General features: G+C 42.5%; 1 protein-coding gene across 1 annotated transcript in view; it reads left to right on the forward strand.

The window, feature by feature from the left end:
• The window catches only part of dnah6 (dynein, axonemal, heavy chain 6), a 425,407-nt gene that overhangs the window by 260,686 nt on the left and 148,072 nt on the right, over window positions 1-16,649 (forward strand). Inside the window, exons 52-53 of the mRNA XM_041185312.1 lie at window positions 10,895-11,156; window positions 11,981-12,104. Of these exons, the coding sequence (XP_041041246.1) occupies window positions 10,895-11,156; window positions 11,981-12,104 (386 nt within the window). The remainder of the gene's footprint in view (window positions 1-10,894; window positions 11,157-11,980; window positions 12,105-16,649) is intronic.

Consider the following 16,649-nt stretch of genomic DNA (forward strand, 5'->3'; position numbering starts at 1 on the left):
AAGATTACATTCCAAGGTGAGCCCTCGAGGAAGTGTGAAGAGAGAGACTGTTCCTAGTTCTGACACCTATCAAACTTATCATTTTAGGGAAGAGACATTAAAATCCAAAGTGTTGGATATTGAAACAATGGCTGACACAGAGACACTCACACAAAAACTCTTGGAAATGCACACTCGGTGAGATATAACAGGGTAGGCTGCAGATTCTGAAGAAAAGTTTTTGCAAGAGACTTCAGCAGAAAAGAAAGGTTGAAGAGCTCTCTCTCTCACTTTCACTCTCACATGCACTCACTCATTCTCACTCTCTCTCTCTCTCTCTCTCTTTCACTCTCTCACACTCTCACACTCTTGCTCACTTGCTCACTCTTGGAACAAGTGAATTAACCAGTTCAAGAAGTCAACGTACCAGAAATCTACCAACGAATTGAGGTCTCATGAAAATTGCAACATCTTATACATCTGACTGCATTCAAGAAACCAGCTAACCTAAATTGGCTGCAACCTTTAACAATCTACATCTCTAGGACAATCAAAGGACACTTAACTGTATTCTCTTTTAATTTTTCTTATTATTGGACCCTAACTTTCCTTATTTCTGATACTTGTGTGATGTCACGTTTTATTTTTTTCCCCTCTGGTTTAGTGGCTAATAAATTTGCTCTTCCTTTGGCTCAAGAAAACCTCGTTTGATTGTTTCCTTATTAACTAGTAAATGCTTTTGGATTTTGTTAGGAATCCATATTTTCAAAAACTATAAGGGTTTTAACAAAATTGGAAAGACATTGGAATATCAGGACACTTTCGTAGGAGCTGATGTGGAGTATAAGGGTTATAATATAAGTTCACCTTAGACTATGAGCAGTATGCCTTTTCCAAGAAATCACATGACTTCAGCTAAAGGTTCAGCAAGGCACTTGAAGAGATGAGAGCTATTTGCTTATTTGAACATTAATTATTTTAATTGCTCGAGAAAAAAATGCTCTTTTTTTTTAAAAGGTGGAGGCCCTGGATTTTCTGGAAATCACCTACTGAAATGAGTTTTTTGTTTTGAATTTGTTTGTCTGGATTCAGTTTTGGGGAATAAGCCAAAAGGGAAGGCTGTCCTAACTCGCTCTCTCCCTACATTGCATGAAATCCCATGTGTGATTATCAACCTCCAGCTGGAGAATCATCATCTCAGTGTAACTTGGCTGCATTTGGAACCCTGAAAAGCTGAGCCAAGAGAGAGATCTCAAGGCTTGATCTGGCTCTATTCCTCTCCATGCCGAAACTCCTTTGGAAAGGCGTCCAGACAATTACTGTGACCAACAATCAGTCTCCGCACATAGGAATACCAGATCGGCAGTGTCAAAACCCTTCAAACCTTATCCTTTTCCATAAAGTTTTCCAATTGGTCAACCTCTGCAGACACCCTATGTGTTTTGCCCTTTGTTGTGTGTGCATGCCTATGTGTATGTGTGTATGTTGAAAGAAGCCTGGTTAAAGTCTCCTTTATTCTGGTTCTGTCAATAGCAAAAGTAAACATTTGGCCATTTTGGGGAGTGAATTGAACATTTATACTTCTGGTGTGACCTGTGGAGTGGTGGGGCCACAGGAACTGTGCACTCCCCCATCCTGGTTGTAACAATTTGGAAGAGGAATATCCTTGTGGAAAAGAAATTTAAACCTTTGTTGTGACCAACCAAGGGAGCTGAATAGAGGGGCTTCTCACCTTGTCATAACAAAATTGGGGTCTCATATCTGGAATTTGTTCCCACAGACTGATGGAAAAGTAGAGTGGGGAAAGTAAATTGTTCCTTCAAAAGTAATTTAAAAACTGTAATATGTTTTTCTAGGGCTGGAATACTGAAGTGGTAAAATGTCCACATTTGATGCCATTGCCTTGCTGGAAGAAAGGGAAGTTACTTTTGAGGATTTAAGGGGATTTTCCTTGGAAGTATAAAAAGGATAGCTGGGCACTTAGAATTAGAATTTCACCCAAAAGCCAGAAAACCAGAAATTTTAAAACAGCTGACAAAACATCTACAGGTGGACATTGAGGACACGGAAATAGATAAATTAGTGGCAGAGAAATTAAGATTGGAGCAGTGGAAATTGGAACTGCAATTTGTGGAAAGGAAAAAAGCAGGAATGGAGGGAAGAAAGAGAGAGGCTGGAAAGGGAAACAGAAGAAAGAGACAGGAACGGAGGGAGGAAAGGGAATTCCAGGCACAAGAAAAGGAGTTTAAACTAAAACAGATGGAGCTGAAGAGGGCAGTTAAGGATCCTGGAAAAACCCATGGATTTGTTGGGGTACAAAAATCCTGCGCAGAAAATGGAAGTCGGACAGAGAACATAGAAGACTAAGCTATGGCTCTGACTGCTTTAGCACATCCTGTATATGCATGACTGTCAGTGCGGGTGAGTTTTAAAAAATCCCTGAGAGTTTCAAGGATTTTGTATCAAAAGAAAGAGTGGCCACATTTCCCCAGAGCGAGGCGTGGAATCCTGTAGTGTTACAGAGGGATACAGGGGCCAGCCAAACTCAACTGCTGGAAAAAGGCATGACCTTTCAACCAATAAGTAAGTAAGGTTCTGGTAAAGGGTATTGAAGGAGGGTGCATGCCTATACCCTTATTCCAGGTGCACCCAAGTTCAACTTTATGTCAGGACCGGTGACCGTGGGAGCCGTGCATAATTTGCCTGTGGATGGGGTTGACCTGCTCCTCAGCAATGAGCTGGTGGGATCAAAAGTGAGAGCATCCCCAATAATCCCCAAGAAGCCGTCTGAGGTCAGGGAGACGGAACAGCTGCAGGACAAAGTGCCTGGCATTTTTCCTGACAGTGTGGTAACCCGGTCTATGGCCAGACAAACTCTGTCAGAGGAGACTGAAGTGGCACTGTAGACAAATGGCCCCACTGTCTGGTTAGCTGGAACGTTTCTCAGGGAGATGGAGGCAGCCAAGGTAGGCTGGAGAATAATACCTCCAAAGGGTTAGGGACAGTCCAGAGAGGCTGAAAAGGCTAGAGGAAGCCAGCAGGAATCTGTAGGAGTACAGGGAAACGAGAATGACTCAGAGGCCCTGCAGAGGGTAATGAAACCCCTGAGGTGGCCCAGGAGATGCCACTTGAGTCAAAAGAGGCTGAGGCTAGGCCAGTAGAATTAAAGGAGGTCAAGGAAGGGCTGGTGGAATTTAAAACAGATGAAGCGAATGACCCAGAAATTGAGTTGGCAGAGTTAAACAGGGACCAGGGAAGTCCCAAAGCAAATCAGGAGACAGTGAGGGAGATACCCTACCTGGCTGAAAAGCCTGAGGGAACTCAAATTGTTAAAGCAGGAAAGATAAAGGTTGAAGATTTGCAGGAAAAATGGCTCATAGAAACCTCCTTTCAGATTTGCAGGGGGACAAGGGAAGGCCCCAGACAGACAAACAGATAGTCAGGGAGATGCCTCACTCGGTTGAAGAGCCACAAGGAAGTACAGCAGGAGCTGAACAGCCTTCTGAGGGTAGTGGTGTTCCAGTGGATATAGAACAGGTTAGGGGAATGCCCCTTCCTAAAACAAAAGAGAGGAGAGTCTATCCTAAAGCTTTTGTGGAGACCACAAGAGCATACTAGTGAAATCTATGCAGGATTATCCAAATGAGTAAGTTCAAATCCTAAACCTTAATAAACCTAGCAGTGTAGAGACAAAGTGCACTGAAGGCGAGGTACAGGAGGTGAGACAAGACACTGTTCCAGGGCTTCAAATAAAGCTACTACCCACCAACACACTAGGAATCAGATATGTAAAAGTGTCTGTATTTGAACTACTCAATTCATGGCTTACAGAGGTGGATAGTGAAGAGCTAAGTCTGACCAGAGCAGCCAAACCATCCGGTCAAAAAAAATTTCATTATGAGAGCAGTTCTGCTAAGCAGTCTCTGGGCAGAACCAATGGAAGCTACAGAATCTCCCTGTTCCCACAGGCGATCAACAACCTGGCTGTAATGAACAACCAAATGCTAACAGCAATGTAAAGAATCCAGACCCTTTAGACAATACCTAATCAGAAGGGAACAGGTATTGAGTTCTGAAACCAATATCTTTGTTTATGCCTTAACCAAAAGAACAAAACTTCAGAACTCTAATTCAAGAATAATCTTTTCAAATGAATGTAGCCAACCGTGTGAAAGGGGAAAAAATAATGAAAGAGCATGTTATCCAGAAGCTAATGGAATTTAGGGTCATCGGGTATCAAGACCACAGTTGAGCAGAATGGATGCAATTCGATTAAGAGTGTGACTAGGTGTGCATGTGTTATTGTTAATTCTCTTAAAATTTGGATATCTGTCATGAAGTGCTCATTGAAATTTGAATTTCATTCCTTGTGAGATGGAAGTGTTAGAATGATGAGAATTGTTAGAGTGATATTAATCTTTAAGTTCACCAGCTAGCCAAACACACACTGAACTGTTTACAAAGGACTTTTTAAGACAAGAAAAGACACTGATTAAAGATGGCTGTCACAATTCAAACTCTGCAGTTTTAACTGAACAGAGCAAACTACTTAAAAATGCAAGGTCACACTCCAGGGCGAGCCCTCAAGGAAGTGTGAAGAGAGAGATAATTCCTAGTCCAGACACCTATCGAAATCCATCTTTGTTTAGGGAAGAGACATTAAAATGCAAAGTGCTAGATATGAAACAATAACTGCCACAGACAGACCCATGCAGAACCCATTGGAAATGTACATTGGGTGAGATACAACAGGGTAGGTGGCAAATTCTGAAGAAAAACTTTTTCAAGAGACTTCAGTAGAAGAGAGAGCCTGAAGAGCTCTCGGTCTCTCTCAGAACAAGTGAATTAAGTGATTCGAGAAGTCAACGTACCAGAAACCTACCAACAAATCGAGGTCTCATAAGAATTGCAGCAGCATCTACTTCTGACTGCATCCAAGAAACAAGCTAACCTAAACCAGCTGCAACCTTTAACAATTTACACCGCAAGGACAATCAAAGGACACAACAGTATACTCTTAATTTTTTTTATTGTACTCTAACTTTCCTTATACTTGATACCTGTGTGTGTGAGAGAGATGTCTCGTTTTTTATTCTTTTTTTTATCCCTCAGGTTTAGCGGCTAATAAATTTGCTCTTTCTCTGACTCAAGAAAACCTCATTTGATTGGCTGCTTAATAAATAGTAAATACATTTGGATTGGGAAAAGGCATATTCTCATGGAAAAGAAATTTAAACCTTCATTGTGACCTACCAAGTAGGCTAAATAGAGTTCACTGCTTCTCACCTGGTCATAACAGTGTAGAGAAGTGTATCTCATCAATGCTCCACTACTTGGGATCCTAACTCAGCTCCAGATTTAAGTTATTCAGAAAAGGATTGCAGACAGCTATGAAGGGAAGAATTATGGAACCTCAAGGATACCCAGTATTCATTGTTCATTCAAGACAGTATGCCTTAAAAAAACCCCTCCTGGCTGCCTCTTCAATGCAACACACCTATGTGGGCCATTTTCAACAGGAGATTTTAGAGCATGTAAGTAAGTGGTTATTGAGATTTCTTCTGTAGTTGCAGCTGGGGTCTCGGAAAAATAAGAGACTTTTGGTGACAACCAAACTATAGTGCCCCTCAAGAAACAAAAGCAACAGCCTTGTCAGTCACTGGGGCTCCTTGCACCAGGTTAAACTTTTGACCAACACAAGCAGAAGTTGTATAATCCATTTCAAATGATGGGAATATGGTCATTTACATGACTAGCACTGTTCCATTGTGCCTGCAACAATCTCAAAGCCTTTTCAGGGTGAATTGGGTAGAGTTTCCCAGGGAAGCACAAGAGCTTACACGTACACATCCCTTTGGCAGACTATCTTCCCAGCACCCTTCTGCTTTTTAAAAATTCATTAATGGGATGTGGGTGTCACTGGCTGGGCAAGCCAGCATTTATTGCTTATTCAGAGGGCATGTAAGAGTCAACCACATTACAAGTCACATGTAAGGATAGCAGTTTTCCTTCCTTGAAGGATGTTTATTGAATTCAAATTTCACCATCTGCCATGGTGGGATTCAAACCCTGGTCCCCAGAGCATTACCCCTGGGCCTCTGGATTACCAATCCAGTGAAAATACCACTACACCACCGCCTCTCCACAACCAAACCTTTTAATGTGCGAAATTCTGATGTAACTGCAATTCTACCCCAAATCCCTAGCACTCACTGGATGGAAATCTTACCTTTACACCTGTCAGAGCCAGAGCTTTTCAGGCCCAACATCTCAAAGCACCAGTGTATCCAAGTATTTGGAGGTAAAGGAGGCATGTTGTATTCTCTACAGCTGACCAATATGCAGCCATCGACCATTAGAACTGTTTTAAGTAGGGGAACATAAATAAAGTAGCAACCAAAATGCAGAAGTTCACTGTACACACAATAGGTCACTATATTATGCACCATTAAAATGTATACATATACTGAAACATGAAAATTAATTCACTCTTAAAAAATCTTGCCATCTGTCATTTCTTTTGTTGTGCTGAAAGTGAAGTATGTGTATTCCAAATATAAGCAGGACATATGTGCTATTTTTCTTGCATAGGTAACAAACTAATTGCTGATGTAATAATAATCCTTCCTATTTTGTATGATATGTGATTGATGAAAAGAACACAAAGAGCTGTAAGTGTCCATGTAGTCAATTAAGCCTGGACCTTGGGAAGTCATTGGTTTGGTAAGATTTTAACTGCCTTTACTGATACAATAGTTAATGCTGAAGTTTATGTAGCTTGATATGCAGTGATACATGGCCTCTTGCAGTTATCTCCTTACTGGGGCAGTTCATGGGAAATGAAAATTACTGAGATAATTGGGTTTTTTTGGAAAAATGTACTTTATTCATAAAATCTCTAAAAGAACATCACAAAACATTTCAAAATGGCCATCACAGAAAGTGCAATAATATTCAAATTTTCTACATAGATCACATTGCAACCTGAGGTGCTTCGATACAGTTGTGATATGTGGGATATTTGCTGCAAACATTCAATGTGAGTCATACAGCCCTAGGGGTTCGATACAGTTTCTATCCCCTTGGTGCACTGTGGCTGAAAGGGCTTACAGAGCGACCTTTCTCCATTGCACCTCTGCGGCAGCTGCCCCAACCTTTTAGTGCATCCCTTAGCACGTAGTCCTGGACTTGGAATGTAACCATCCGAATCACTCATTCAAGGACAATCTTTGTACTGGAAGATCAACAAGCTTCAGACAGACCAAAGAATCTCTTGCACCAATTTGATGATCCTGCAGCTGCAGTTGATGTTTGTCTCGGTGTGTGTTCTTGGGAACAGCCCGTGGAGCAGAGTCCTGTGTCACGAAACTGCTCAGGATGAACCTCGACAAAAACACTGCATCTCTCCAGGCTTTTTATCCAAAGGCACATTCCAGAAGCAGGTAGACAACTGTCTCTTCCCGACCACAGCCAACTCGAGGGCAATGTGCGAAGGGGGTGAGACACTGGGCATGTAGGAAGAATCTGATAGGGAGGGCCTTTCTCACCACTAGCCAAGCTTCATCTTGTTTCTTGTTTGAAAGTTCTGCTGATGAGACATTCTGCCCAATAACTTGACAGTCTGCTCAGGGAACCATCCAACAGGTTCCACCAGCTCCTTTTCCTGCAGGATATTATGTGCAGACCACTGTCTGATGGACTTGTGGCCAAAGCTGTTCTTCTGCATACATTTTTCTACGAGGGATAGCTGATATAGCACCATCGAATTACTTGGAGCATTCCGCAGCAGCGGAACCAGACCCATCATTTGCAATACCGGGGAAAGTTAGAACTTCAGCACACAGTGACACTTGGTGTTTGTGTATCAAGGGTCTACGCACAGAGGTTTATCTAGAGATTTTTATATCGTGTCCCTGCAAACACAGTCCATTTTTGACCTCCAGATAAAGCGGAAGACGGCTCAAGTGATCGCCACACTGCAGGAGTGAGGAATGGGCAGACCTGTGCCATGTACAGCGACACCGAGAGTGACTCACGCTCTGTGACCAGGTCCTTACCCACAATGGAAAGGGAACGTCATTCCCACATACCCAGTTTTTGTTTGACCATAGCTACTCCTTCCTTCCAGTTTCTAGCGCATGCCCTGACCTTTCTGAACACATCCACAGCACCTTAAGGCAGTCTGACCTGACGGTGAAGGGGATGAAGTATCGAAGCCTGGTTCCCAAAGAACATGGCCTCACTCGTGCCACATTTTACCTTGTCTCCTGAGGCCAGCTCGAATTGGTTGCAGATGTTCATCAGTCTGCACACCAACAGCAGATCTGAGCAGAAGATGATAACTTCATCCATGTACAAGGAGGCTTTGACCTGAGAGGCTCCTCTGCCTGGAATCGTCGTTCCTCTTATGCATGAATTCCTCCTGATGGACTCAGAAAAGTGTTGTATGCAACACATGAACAGGACAGGGGAGAGAGGGCAGCCTTCCAATTCCTGCCTATTGAAACTGTGCTACTGATGTTTGTGTAGAGCAGTTAGATCCAATTGCGGATTCCCTCCTCAAACCCCATTTTGGACACCACATCCATCATGTTGGTGTGCGATATTCTGTCAAAGGCCTTCTTCTGGTCCAAGCTGATGAGGCAGGTGTTCACATCCCTGTCCTGTACATGGGCAAGCGTATCCCTGAGTAGTGCGAGAATATCAGAGATCTTCCTGCCAGGTGCAGCACAGGTCTGGTCAGAGTAGATCACCAACTCCAGAGCAGGCTTGACCCTTGGACAGAATTTTATAGTCCACATTCAACAGTGAAATGGGTCACCAATATCAAATTTCCCCCCTTTCCCCCTTCCGCTTTTAGGTGAGGGTGATGATGTTTTTCCTCATGGACTCTGACATGCTGCAAGCCGCAAGCATACTCGCATACACTTCCAGCAGGTCTGGGCCACTCCAGTCCCGCAGAGCTAAATACAACTCAGCCAGAAAGCTATCGCCTCTGGGAGTTTTACCCTTCTCTAGGGACTTTAGGGCCTTAGTCAGCTCATCCAGATATAGTGGTTTCTCTGGATTCTACCATGTATTGTCATCTAAGACCTCCATGATAGAGAACAGGAAGAACTGAGAGGTGGTCTGTCTGTGGGCTTCGCGTCATACAATCTGGCATGAAAGGATTTGCTGATCCTCAAAATGACTTTACTGAGCCATCTTCTTCCTTTAGGCTGCTGGTCATAGAGTTCTCTGGGTACCTCCTGGAAGAAGAAATGCGAGCACATCTCATCCTGCTCCACAGAGCCGGCTCTGGACCAGAAAATGATCTTGGAGGTCTCCGAGGCAAAGAGAGAGGCTTGCTGGCTCTTCACCTAATGGAGATCCCCCTTGACATTGACCCCCATTGACTGCAGCCGGAGAAGATTGTGCATGCTTACGTTCTTTTCTTTGGAAGAATATGACTTATTCATAAAATATCTGGAAAAATATACTTTATTCATAAAATATCTGAAAAAACATTACAAAACATTTCTAAATGGCCATTACAAAAGGGGCAATCATATTCAACTTTTATACATGGATCACGAGGTGCTTCAATACAATCAATGAATATTACAGTCATTTCAATATAGTCATTACAGACAATCAGACAGTGCAATGGTATTAGAGTTATCGACATACATCATATTGCACTCTGAGGTGCTTCAATACAATTATGATACATTTAGAATTCACTATATACAATCTTTGTGAGTTGTATAGCCTGAGGGGTCTATACAATTCCCAGCTCCTTGGTGCACAATGGCAGAAATGTCTTAGACAGCAAACTTTCCCCATTTCATCTTTGCAGTAGCTGCCCCAAGCTTTAGTGCGTCTGTCAGCGATAGTCCTGGACCTCAGAATGTGCCATTCTGCAACACTCGGTTGGGGACAACTCTTTGCACTGGAAGACCAACAAGCTTCTGGAAGACCAAAGAGCATCTTTCACCGAGTTGATGATCCTCCAGCTGCAGTTGATGTTTGTCTCGGTGTGTGTCCCTGGGAACAGCCTGTGGAGCACAGAGTCTTGTGTCACAGCACTGTTCAAGATGAACCTCGACAAAAACTACTGCATCTCTCTCCAGACCTTCTTTGCAAAGGCACATTCCACAAGGAGGTGAACAACTGTCTCTTCCCCACCACAGCCACCTCAAGGGCAACATGCAGAGGGGGTGAGACTACTGGCATGTAGGAAGAATCTGACTGGGAGGGCCATTCTCACCACCAGCCAAGCTACATCTTGGTGCTTGTTGGCAAGTTCTGGTGATGAGGCATTCTGCCAAGTGACTTTGACAGTCTTTTCGGAGAACCATCCGACAGGATCCACCATCTCCTTTTTCTGCAGGGCCTCTAGGACATTATGTGCTGACCACTGCCTAATGGACTTGTGGTCAAAGGTGTTTCTCTGCATAAGTTTTTCCACGAGGGACAGGTGGTATGGCATGATCCAACTATTCGGAGCGTTCTGCGGCAACGTGGCCAGACCCATCCTTCGCAACACCGGGGACAGTTTACATACGAGTGATTGGAAAGTCCCTGTGACATTTTAAGTTCAGGATACAGCTTATTTTCACTGCCTTCATCAATAAGATGTAACATCTCACCTTCAGCCTTGATGCAGATCCTGATTGAGCTCATTCACTCACCCTGTGTCAGAACAGTACTTGATTCTGTTGTGGTATGATCCACTGTCTGGGATTTCTTTTGCAAGTCATATGCCATACTGTCCCCTTACTGCTCCTGCTGTATTGTGAGATACCAGCCAATACCAGACTTCTGATATTGAATTAAAGTACTTTGTTGATTGTGCTTTGAATCATTTGCTTTTGGATTGGTCTGTTGGATTTGAAGACTAATTAAACAAAGTTTTTTTTTATTCATGTTACAGAACTGACTGGGCTTCAGCTAAACAAGTTCTTGGTGATTCATATTTCTTGAAGAAACTCATGGAGTATGACAAAGACAACATTAAACCCCAGATTCTGCAACGGCTTCAGAAATATATTAATAACCCCGATTTTGTGCCAGAAAAAGTAGAGAAAGTGTCCAAAGCCTGTAAATCCATGTGTATGTGGGTGAGAGCTATGGATCTGTATTCCCGAGTTTCTAAAGAGGTAGAGCCAAAACGGGTAAAACTAGCTGCGGCTCAGGTAAGTTAGAAATTTGACTCAGATGTTGTAGATCATATAAAATGTTATAATTTAAAGATAACAAGGCGTAACTTTAACTCCTCCACCCAGCAGAGAGTGATAGAGCTCAAATCAATGTGGTCGATTTAGCTGACTGTTTTGGCTCTGCTGCCATTGTAATTTAGGCCTTCCTCTGGGCTGCAAACTGGACAGATGCTCTGCTCAGTAAAACCTGGCAAACAAGTGGAAGAAGCCTAATAATGTAAAGGTGCAAATTGTTTCTGTGGGACCATGAGGATTGCTCCGGGCCCTACCAGAATGATGTGGCCTGCCAGTGTCCTGGCCCTGCTTCTCTGCAATCACACTTTCTCACCACTCCTACCACCCTGCCCTCCCCCAGTACTACATTTCTGCTTGCTGGGTTGGCTTCGAGACTGCCTGATATTGAGCCAGCCCAGATCCAACAAGCTGCAGTAGGAAATGTGCAGCTTGCCGGATGTATATTAATGAAGCCTGGATCTTTAGCCATGGGCCTCAGCTGGCTCATCTGCATGTTTTACCCACTGGTTACCTGGAGATTAAAGTGCCAACCACCACCACCACCACCACTAGCCCTCCCCCGCCCCCACACCCTGCCAATTGTCATTAAAACATTAAGTATATATTGATAAAGGTCAAGTTACTGCAGGATTAAGAAACAGCAACATTTTGATCTGATCAAACAACCTGTAGTTACAGTAAATGTGTCAACTAGTGCAATTACCTTCCAAATTGTATTTTTTTTGGAAAGAAAATATGTTTGTTACATAACTCCTTAAATAGACAAACATCTCTTTAATTAACAGGCTGAACTTGATGCCACCTTGGCAACACTTAAAGAAAAACAGAAAAAACTAAGACAACTTGACCAAAGACTTGAGGACCTTCAAGAGCAGTACACCAGCAGTGTGGGAGAAAAAGAGAAGCTTGGTGAGATACTGTTAGAAATGTTCCAGGATAATGTTCAATTTCATTTTTGATAGAAGGTGAACAAAATTATTGAAAATGAATATAAGGTTTAATGGAACAAAGGAATGCTGTGGATAATGGACCTACCCATTTATTTTCATTATTTGGAATTGTACACAACTGAAACAAATTGTTTGCAAATAGTTAAAGCCAGGTTGTGGCACAAATTTAAGATATTGTTAAATGTGTAACAGGCTGACACAAATGTTAGTATTCTGAAAGAATGAGAGAAAAGGGCTGAAGGGCCTTTTTTACCCAGAACTATTTTGTAATCTTGTGACGTTTTACTTAAATAGCATTATAATTGGACTTCACAAATAACTAATTGACTATGAAGCACGTTGCGGTGTTCTGTGAATGTGAAGGACACAACATATAAGCTCAGCTCCTTTCTTTATTGCCCATTAGAGGATTTGATAAAAGTCACTTCAACTGATAAAGCTGGGGTTTGTTGCCAGGGATCATTATAGGAAGATTGGCAGTTGGTAGAATTGTGTTTCTCTACCCCAGGCAGGATGTTTGTTTTGAAGTTGAGATGAATCAAGAGTGGCAGCCCTCTGACAAGTACTGGTGCATCACGGAACCTCTGAATATATCTGACTGAGAGTGGAATATTGAGAATGAGTAGATTCTGAGAGAGTGAGAGCAGGACGTGTCTCGAGTAGACTCTGCTGAGAGAAAATGTAGCCCAAGATTTGGATAAGCAATGTGATAAGGCTGGAAGCTACAATGGATAGGGGAACAAAGCTTAAAGATAAGGTGGGAATAAAGTGTAGCAGGACTTGAAGATGGAGCATGTTAGGACCTGAAGATTAAAATTGGAACTGGCAGGGAAAGCAAATGGGACCAAGCCATTTAAGGAAAGTCACAAGGGAGATTCTTAGCTGGGAGAATGAAGAGAAGGCAGCATGGAGGGGGCAATAATAGCAGGACTATTCACTGAAGTTGCAGAGAATGGTATATAATGGTGCCATCTAAAATAACTATGCTGTGAAGAGCAGAGCTGGAGTTGGAAGACTTGAAACTAGCCAATGTGGGATGGAGCAGAACAATTTTGAAACACTTCAGCATCCAGTAGGATATGAGCGGACAAACTTGGAACAGTGAGTGTAAACATCAGTGAGTTAGAAGGAATGACCAAATAGAGCAGATTTGGTGGACTTAAGATAACAGAGTAGATCTGGAATGCTTTTCTTGGACCTCAGTGGCAGCAAGGAGCATAACTGGAAGAGGAGGGGGCCTGGGAGGAAGCAGAGTTGAAACATAAGAGGAAGATTTATTTTTGCGATGGATTGAGTAGAGCTGGGCATTTATGCAGATCTACAAGAATAACAATGTGACACAGAGCTGGAACACTCTGGGCCTGAGGGAAAACAGGCAAAGGATGAGGTTTGGCCTGGAATTGGAGATGAGCCTAGACGGAGTGGAAGAAGTAACTTACATTTATGTATTGCATTTTCACATCTTCTAGATGTCCCAAAGCTCTTCACAATTCATGAAGTACTTTTGAAGTATGTCATTGTTATGATATATGGAAACAAGGCAACTAATTTGTGCACAAGACCCAAAAATCTCAATGAGATAACTGACCAGAAATCTGTCTTTAGTGGTGTTGGTTGAGGGATAAATATTGACAAGAACGCTGGAAGAACTCTTCTGTCCTTCAAATGGTTCCTTATGGGATCTCTTATGTCTTCGTAAGAGGACCAACAGGGACTCGGTTTCACACCTCATCCAAAAGATGGCATTACCTACAATATAGCACTTCCCCATTGGGGTTTATCCCTGGTTTATATACTTATGTCCCTGGAATAGTGTTTGAAGTCACAGCATTGTGAGTCAGAGGTAAGAGCGCTGCATCTGAGCCAGGCTTGAGAATCGGTAAAATACCTAGGGGGAAGGATTATTGGAGGACATAACTGAGAACTAAGATGACAATTTATTTACCTGTGACTTTTTCTTCATTGGTCAAGTTGGTTCATGGTGTTTTGTGAACCATCTGGTTTACATAGATCAAAGTAAGATATGAGTGGTCCATGGTGTCACTATGGTTACTATTTATCAGCCCCAAAGTTGCAAGTTTACAACTGAATTGCTGATTCATAATGTTATAATTCTAAAATATTACAGACACAAAGGGGAATATTTTAACTTTCACCACCTGGGTGGTAATCTGACAGAACAGATCGCCCAACCTTTACAGTACCTGCCTGATTTACAGCACGTTAAGATCAATAGGATGTGAAATAGGTGGCTACTGCAGCAGATTACCTGGTGGTGAAGGTAGAAATTACATCTAATATTGATAATTGTATTAACAGACTCTGTTCATGGTTCTTTGCAGTCCATTTCCACAGGGGACGGAAAACAACCAGCACCCGATGGGCCCCCATTATACACTCTGCCTGATTTCTCTTTGCCTTGAAATCATTGGATAGGAAAATTAAGAGGCACGTGTTGTATGTTGCATCTTCAGTCAGTCCCACAAAGAAATTCTGAGTCTTATATGGTTGAACATTAAGGACTGAATTTTTCCCTTGTCGGGTGTGTGCAAACAGCGGGCCAGGGAGCAGTCGGGAAACGGGCCCCTGACCATGATTTCACATTGGCTGGCCAATTAAGAGCCAGTCAGCGTGAAACGTGCGCTGAATAGCTCAGCGCTGCTGGGGTGGGTGTGGAAAGAGGACGGGCAACGACGTCACCGCGGGCACAGGTGAGCTCTTTGAGAGATCTTCCTGAAGGCAGACAGCTGCCTCAGGGAGTTGCAGACCTGCAAATAATAAAATAAAGCATAAAAAAAGCTGCCAAAAATGTCCAAGCAGCCCAATCAAGCACCTGAAAGCATATCTCATAAAATTGCTGCCACCAGATGTTTTTTATTTTACTCCCTAACGAAGATTTCATCCCGCCCTTGGATGAGGTTTCATGAAATATTTAAATGCCGCCTGGCCAAGTGGCCCATTTGCCAACCACAGTGCTAGATGTGTCACGAAAATCATGTTCAACTGAGCCATTAATGGGCTTAATTGCCCGTTTAATTGTTGGCAGGCGCATGTGCCTGCCCGGTGAAATATTGCGCGAGTGCAAAATGACATTGGGATGCTCGTCTGACATCATCTCATGTGATTTTACACCTGATTGGGTGTAAAGGGCACCTACCAATGGAATGTAAAATTCTTCCCTAAGCATCTATTGACAACACATAACTACATATATACAGGGTATAGCCCAAGCTCTGAGCTGATACATATTTGCTTCTACACAGGTCTCTGTCCAGTGCACAACTGACACTAGTCTCAGGTTATTACACTGTTGGTGGTACTGTTTCCCAATCCCACATTAACCCTTGCTATGCCAGATACCCTTATATGACAATATGGATAAGTTGGTCTTTATTCCCTGTTTTCTGCCACTGTCAAAAGTTAAAATTATCCTGAGGAATTTTAATCAATTTGGTGTAGACTGTCTTTTGCAGTGTTAGAATCATATCTCTCAAGACTGAAGTTTTCTTTTACAAAATTGAAGGACATGACATGATCTGGATGCTAACCTGGGATTTTTTAAAAAAGAAAGTACAAGTTCACCTTGGAACTGTCAACAAGCAGACCTCTTCCAAGAAGTCACCTGACCTATTTGGTACTTGAGAAGGAGTTGTTTATTTGTGTCGAATTGCAAAGTGCTTTAATTAATGAAAAGCTGGGAGGCAAAAAGGCAATCACATGGAAGAGATTATCTTGCCTAAAATTGTGTGTGGTAATCAACCTGTAGCCAGAGAATCCTCATCTGAGGGTAACCAGTCTGCATTTGGACCTGCAAAGCTGAGACCAGTGGTGAGAACTTCCAGGCATGTCTGCACATGAAAGAACTCCAGGTCAACAGCGTCGAGACCCTGCGGATTTTATCCTTTATTTTATAATTCCCATCCTCCAAAGCCCATCTCTGCAGAGAAACTCTATCTGTTTATCCTTTGTGTGTGTGTGTGTGTGTGTGTGTGTGTGTGTGTGTGTGTGTGCGCATGTGTGCTGGGGTACTTCTTTGGAAAGCGATAGATAGTTACACTTCCCGATCACAATTGTGTGTTAACCAGGACTTGCAACTTGTTAAAAGTTTTGTTTTAAAAATAAATTAATCGTTTTGAGCTTTTGAAAGAAGCTTGTTTAGAGTCTCTTTTCTTCTGGGTACTAGAGGTATAAGTACACAATTGGCCATTTTGGTGAGAAAATTAAATATTTAAATTAATGGTATAGCCTGCGGAGTAGTGGAGCTTGATAATTTGTGCACTCCTCCCTTCCCGGTCGTAACACAGTATTATAAAATTTGTTAATGATACCAAATTCTGTGGCTGGGTAAAAAAAAAACGTAAGGTCTAAACTACATTCAGGAATAATGTAAACTTAGTAGATTGGCTAAGAACTGAGGAAGGACCTTTTCAACTGCACAATTGATAAGTAATGCATGCCAGAACAGGAAATCATATTTAAACAGGAGGCAAGATGGAAGGGGGAA

The sequence above is a fragment of the Carcharodon carcharias genome, chromosome 4 (assembly GCF_017639515.1).
Source record: "Carcharodon carcharias isolate sCarCar2 chromosome 4, sCarCar2.pri, whole genome shotgun sequence".
NCBI lineage: Eukaryota > Metazoa > Chordata > Chondrichthyes > Lamniformes > Lamnidae > Carcharodon > Carcharodon carcharias.